At 39.3% G+C, this 6,399-nt stretch overlaps 1 protein-coding gene across 1 annotated transcript in view; it reads left to right on the forward strand.

The window, feature by feature from the left end:
• The window catches only part of LOC104998189 (glycerophosphodiester phosphodiesterase domain-containing protein 4-like), a 129,963-nt gene that overhangs the window by 67,106 nt on the left and 56,458 nt on the right, over positions 1-6,399 (forward strand). The window contains exon 10 of the mRNA XM_010853255.1: positions 3,409-3,565. Within this exon, the coding sequence (XP_010851557.1) occupies positions 3,409-3,565 (157 nt within the window). The remainder of the gene's footprint in view (positions 1-3,408; positions 3,566-6,399) is intronic.

Raw genomic sequence — 6,399 nt, forward strand, 5'->3', positions numbered from 1 at the left:
CTTTGTATGTACTGCTGCTGCTCCTGCTATAAGTCGCTTCAGTCATGTCCAACTCTGTGCGACCCCATAGATGGCAGCCCACCAGGCTCCGCCATCCCTGGGATTCTCCAGGCAAGAACACTGGAGTGGGTTGCCATTTCCTTCTCCAATGCATGAAAGTGAAAAGTGAAAGTGAAGTCACTCAGTCGTGTCCAACTCTTCATGACCCCACGGACTGCAGCCTAGCAGGCTCCTCCGTCCATGGGATTTTCCAGGCAAGAGTACTGGAGTGGGGTGCGATTGCCTTCTCCATTTGTATGTACAGATATTTTTAATATTTTAAGTTTTTAATATAGATCACTTTAATATAAAGCTACTGTTTAATGGCAGATTTACAATAGGAGAAAAGGAGAAACATAAATGAGCGTTGAAAAGGGTGCTGCCCTTTAAATCTTGTGAAAGTCGCTTCTGTTAGAGGGCTAGGGATTTGCAACAGCTGAAGAAGGTGCAACAACAGTCTTATCTCTCTGCTGTTTTGTGACAAGAAGTAACCAGTGACCAGAGCAGAGAAACCCTATATTTGGAATAGAGGATGTTTTTTTGCCACCCTGGCACTCACCAGCTGCTGCGCAAGTTACTCCAGGAACCTATCCACAGTTGTTTGCCATGTGAATAGTGGTGGGTAATGAGTAGCTGCTGTGCTAAGAGTTGAAATTGACTGAAATTAACCCCAGTTTACATCTGAGTTTTCCCATGGAAGTTGAACGCCTTTCATGTACTCCAAACTTCCAAGAGAATTACATCAGACAGTCTTCGGATGCAGTTGTTGTCTAGGTGGGGAGACAGATTCCTGGTGCTTTGTACTCTGTCATCTTCCCAGCACCATCTCTTCTTCCTTTCATTTTTGATGAATTTTAAGTTGATAGTTGTTTTCTTCCTTCACCATTTAAAATACGTTGTTTCATTATTTTCTGTATCTCATATTTTTTGTTGAAAAGTGTGCTATAAACTTATCTTTATTTCTATCTAAATATGTATTTTCTTTCCCTGTGGCTACTTTCACAATTTTCTTTTCCTCATCAATTTTTCACCATACACATGCACATAGTGTGGGATATGTGCCTGTGTATGTGCACTCCTGTATTTACTTTTCTTGGTATTCATCAGTGTTGTTGGATCTATTGATGCCTAACTTTTATAAATTTTTGAAATTTTTACTTTTACTTCCTCAGATATTTTTTCTGTTCCTCCCATCTTTTTAGGTCTGCAACTGCATGTATATAATTACTGCTTGATATTGTCTTACAGTTCATTTGGATAGATTCTACTGCTGCACCTTCAAATTCACTAATCTTTACATCATCTGTAATATCAAATATGCTGTTAAATTCATTTAATGAACTTTTCATTTCAGTTAAATTTTTTTATCTCTAGAATTTCCATTTATTTTTTTTCGGCTCTTAGAGTTCTGTCTTCATATGTTCATGTGTTCCTTTGAATCTATTACATACATCATCTATATTTTTTATCATGATTTAATATTCTTGTTTACGAATTCTGTCACCTCTGTCATTTCCAAGTTTGTCTTTACTGAGTAATTTCTCTAGGTTATGGTTACATTTTTATACTTCGTTACACATCTGGTAAATTTTGGTTATAAGCCAGACATTGTGACTTTACCATTCTGGGTGGTATTTTTTTGTATTCCATTAAAGAATTTTGTGCTTATTCTAGCAGGCAATTAAGTTACTTGAATATTAGTTTGATCCTTTGGAGGATTGTTTTTAAGTTCTTTTATGGAGATTCTAAAGTAATTCTAGTTCTAAATTATTCCCATCTCAAAGACGTATCCTTGTTATTATTGAGGTCATGCCACTAATAGAACTTGAATGAGTTACATCCCTTTGTGAGCTCTGTAAATTGTCTTGGAACTTTCTGGTTATTTTCCTTTTCTTGGAAGTTATTCTTGACAAACTTCATAAGAGTTTTACTCTGTACATTTACAAATTGATATTTAGGCATACTTCAAGGGATCCTTGTACATATTTCTCCAGAATGCTTTCTTTTTGCATACCTCCATATGCATACCTACTGGACTCTAGCCAATAAATTCTAGCTTTCTTGACCTCTCCTTAATCTCATCTTCTTCTTCTCATTTCAGTAAGTGGCTGGGTACTTTCTAGATGCTCCACTCCTTGCTCCATGGGCTTCCCTGGTGGTACTAGTGGTAAAGAACCTGCCTGCCAATGCAGGAGATGTATGAGCTCAGGTTTGATCCCTGAATCAGGAAGATCCCTGGAGGAGGGCATGGTGACCCATTTTAGTATTCTTGTCTGGAGAATCCCCTGGACAGAGGAGCCTGCTGGGCTATAGTTCATAGGGTTGCAGAGAGGGAGACCCAACTTGAGTCGACTTATCATGCATGCCCATCTTGTCCCATGCCAAATTCCAGTATTCACCTGCAAGAAGGAAGCTTGGGTAATGGTAAAGCCTATTTCATTTGTTTGCCTTTTCTCAGAAATAATTATACTGTGCTCCCCATTGTCCACTTCCTACAAAAGTTAATTCTCTTGTCCAGTTTTCTAATTGTTCATGGGCAAGGGACTAGGTCTCAATCCTGTTACTCCTTAGTGATCATTACAGAGTTCTCATCATGTATATTTTAATCATAAAGAAAGAGAGGTTTTCATAAAGACAGATTCCTCAAGGCAAATAGCTGATAACAGAAGTTTTCAGATAATAAACTTTTCTAATGATGCCACCTGATATGAGAATCTAGGACCAGAAATACTCAGGGCAGTTGCCAGTTGGGAAATGAGTCAGAAAAACATAGGAAGTTTGTGTAGGTGCCTGTTTAGTACGGTTCTAGGGACTTCAGGACCTTGCCACATTCACTTCTCACTCACTTTACTCTCAGATGACTACTCTACCTATTGTTTTCTAGATCCATAAATTCCCTTGATAGGAAGGCTACTGTTTCACCATAGCTAATAGACTTAATGGAGCTTTCCTGGTAGCTCAGACGGTAGTCAGCCTGCGGTGCAGGAAACCCGGGTTCAATCCCTGGGTCAGGAAAATCCCCTGGAGGAGGGCATGGCAAGTCACTCCAATATTCTTGCTTGGAGAATCCCCCTAGACAGAGGAGCCTGGCAGGATCCAGTCCATGGGTTCACAAAGAGTCAGACATGACTGAGCAACTAAGCACAGCACAGTAGGCTTATTGTACATTACAAAAGATTGCTTCCTTGGGCAGAAAAATATTAATATAAAAGTATAAATTCCTGTACTTAATCCTCTGCTAAGATAAGGGAGGGAGTAAGGAACCTAGTAAGACTTGTGAACTTGATAGGCTTTTTGAGAACCCAGTCTGCCAGGGTGGCTGAATTCAGCCTATCTACCTTTTCTGCTTTTCTCCCTCTCTGCCTGCAGTTATGATCATGTGCCTTTTCTCATGCATGACTCTGACCTGAGAAGAACAACCAATATCAAGGAGGTCCTGCCAAATGCCTCTTTGACACACCCTTCCTTATTTGATTGGGATTTCCTGTCGACTCTGAATGCAGGCAAATGGTTTTCACATGCTCCGGTAAGACACGTTCTCCACTTCAAGAAACCTGCCTTGAACTCACTCTTCTGTATGAGGTCATGTGCTGCTCCTAGAGATAAAGCCTTTAGATGAGGATAGGCAAGTGTGCACACAATTTCATCCCAGTTTGGTAGCATGATTATAGTTAGAATTCACAGGAATGTTATTCCAGTAATGTAGTCAGTCTAATTGCTGCTGGAAATTCTGAAAACAAGCTTTAAACTTATTCTTGGTCATTTACTTCCTTTTAATCCAAGAATTTCTTGAACTTGGGGCTTCCCTGGTGGCTCAGATGGTAAAGAATCTGCCTGCAATGTGGGAGACTGGAGTTTGATTCCTGGCAGTGTTTCAATAACAAGTTAGAGAATTTAGAATTATCCTGAATAGAAAGTCAGATTTATATGTGATAAAAGTCAAGCCTGCCTTCTGAAAATAGTTAAAGAAAAAGCAACTTACATTTTCCAGGTTATCATATCTACAGGGAATCCATGTGACCTAGGTTTCACCAATCAGATACACTCATTTTCAGTCTGATTTTGACAACAAACATCTGAGCAGGACAGACAGCAGACACTCATATTGCTAGCACCTATGGCAGCAGAGCTACAGTAGTTAGATGTCAGCTGTGGTAATGGCTGTCCTATCAGGTAGTTGTATAATTAGGAAAATAAATCTTCAGGGACTTTGATTATGTACTAGGTGGAATGGATTTATTTACATTTGATGTTAATCCTGAAGACTGATTTGATCCTTTTTCATGTTAAAAGTGAAAAGTAAAGACTTACATAAAGAGATACTTATCCACTTGAAATTCTTTCTTTTAAGAAGTGTTACTGTAAGGGATAGCTGAACATTGATTTGTAATGATTGTATCACCTCAGAATACTTATTCTCATATGAGTACATAGCCTATAAAAGTTGTTTCCATGTGAGAAATAAAGGGATACATCTGATATTCCAGGTTTCTGTGTGTATGTAGGCTCTGTATACGTCTTATCATATATGAATAAATAGAAATATACAGACTAGAGAGGCTGCATTAGTATGTACAATATATATTGGTTTAATTAGCCACATGCTAAGTCGCTTCATTTGTATCTGACTCTTTGTGACCCTCTGGACTGTAGCCCTCCAGGCTCCTCTGACAATGGGATTTTCCAGTCAAGAATATTATGCATTGGAAGGCAGATTCAACACCTGGACCTCCATGAAAGTCCCACAGGCAAGAATACTGGAGTGGGTTGCCATTTCCTCCTCAGGGGATCTTCCTGACCCAGGGATCAAACCCACATCTCTTAAATCTCCTGTTTCAGCAGATGGATTCTTTACCACTAGTGCCGCTCATAGAAGCCCTGATAGCCATAGGTAATGTTTTGACAAATATGTATTCCAAATGAGAAGGCTATTACAATATTTGTTGTGTAATGTATGGTTTGTAAAAGTCTTACTTACCATAAGTGATGTGATTGGATATATTATTTTAGTAATGTTATCTGTATGTTTTAGGATTAATAGTTTTGTTTTATCTGTTTGCAGTGTTTAGTTATACCTTTAGTCTGGTTACTGAAGAGTATTCTGAAACCTTGACTTCAAATATGATTATCTAGGGGGCTTTATTTTTTGGTTTGTTTGTAGAGCTTTCTTTGCTTGCATGCTATGCAGTCAGAAGTAGTCAAAGTGGTGTTGGCACATTATTTAAAACGTTTGTAAATTGGATAATTTTTCAGAGCAAAGAAATTCTTTAATTTGCAAAGGTTTTTCTGGGTGCTCTTTATTGGTTGGGTATAGTTATGAATTGATGGTGGTGGTGAGTTGATTATTATTTGACAGTAAAGTTATTATTCTTGAGATTACTTATGAAAATTAAATAGTTTGTGAAATAGTATAGTGAAATAAAAATAGATACAGAAGTTCTGGGAATTGTCCCTGGAAGATCAGCTGATCTATTTGGGGGCTTGCTTGGTGATTCACTGGTAAAGAGTCTGCCTGCAGTGCAGGAGACTCAAGTTCAATCCCTGGGTCAGGAAGATCCCCTCAAGAAGGAAATGGCAACCCACTCCAGTATTTTCTCCTGGAAAATCCCATGGACAGAGGAGCCTGGCAGGCTACAGTCCATGGGGTCGCAAGGAGTTGGGCACAACTTAAATTTGTTGGTATAGTTATTATTCTTGAGATTGCTTGTGAAAATTAGTGTGATCTATAATGGTTTTTCTAGTAGTCATGTGTGGTTTTTCCAGTAGTCATGAATATTCATTGCAAGGACTGATGATGAAGTTGAAACTCCAATACTTTGGCCATCTGGTACGAAGAACTGACTCACTGGAAAAGACCCTGATTGAAGGTAGGAGGAGAAGGGGATGACAGAGGATGAGATGGTTGGATGGCATCACTGACTCAATGGACATGAGTTTGAGCAAGCTGTGGAAGTTGGTGATGGACAGGGAAGCCTGGCGTGCTGCAGTCCATGGGGTCACAAAGAGTCGGACATGACTGAGTGACTAAACTAAACTGAATAATGAAATAAAAAGAGATACGAAGTTCTGCAAATTGTCCCTGGAAGATCAGCTGAGTTCTTATTTTACTAGTAAAGCCAAAATTTCTGTGGAGCATTTTTATATCCTTTTGTGAAAGTATAAATCTCAAAAGTTGTTCAGTCACTAAGTCACATCCAACTTTTTTTGACCCCATGGACTGCAGCACACCAGGCTTTCCTGTCCTTCAACACCTCCTAGAGGTTGCTCAAACTCATGTCCATTGAGTCGGTGATGCCATCCAACCATCTCATCCTCTGTTGCCCCCTTCTCCTGCCCTCAGTCTTTCCCACCACCAGGGTC

The sequence above is a fragment of the Bison bison genome, unplaced genomic scaffold (genome assembly GCF_000754665.1).
Source record: "Bison bison bison isolate TAMUID 2011002044 unplaced genomic scaffold, Bison_UMD1.0 scf7180017864324, whole genome shotgun sequence".
Taxonomy (NCBI): Eukaryota; Metazoa; Chordata; class Mammalia; order Artiodactyla; family Bovidae; genus Bison; species Bison bison.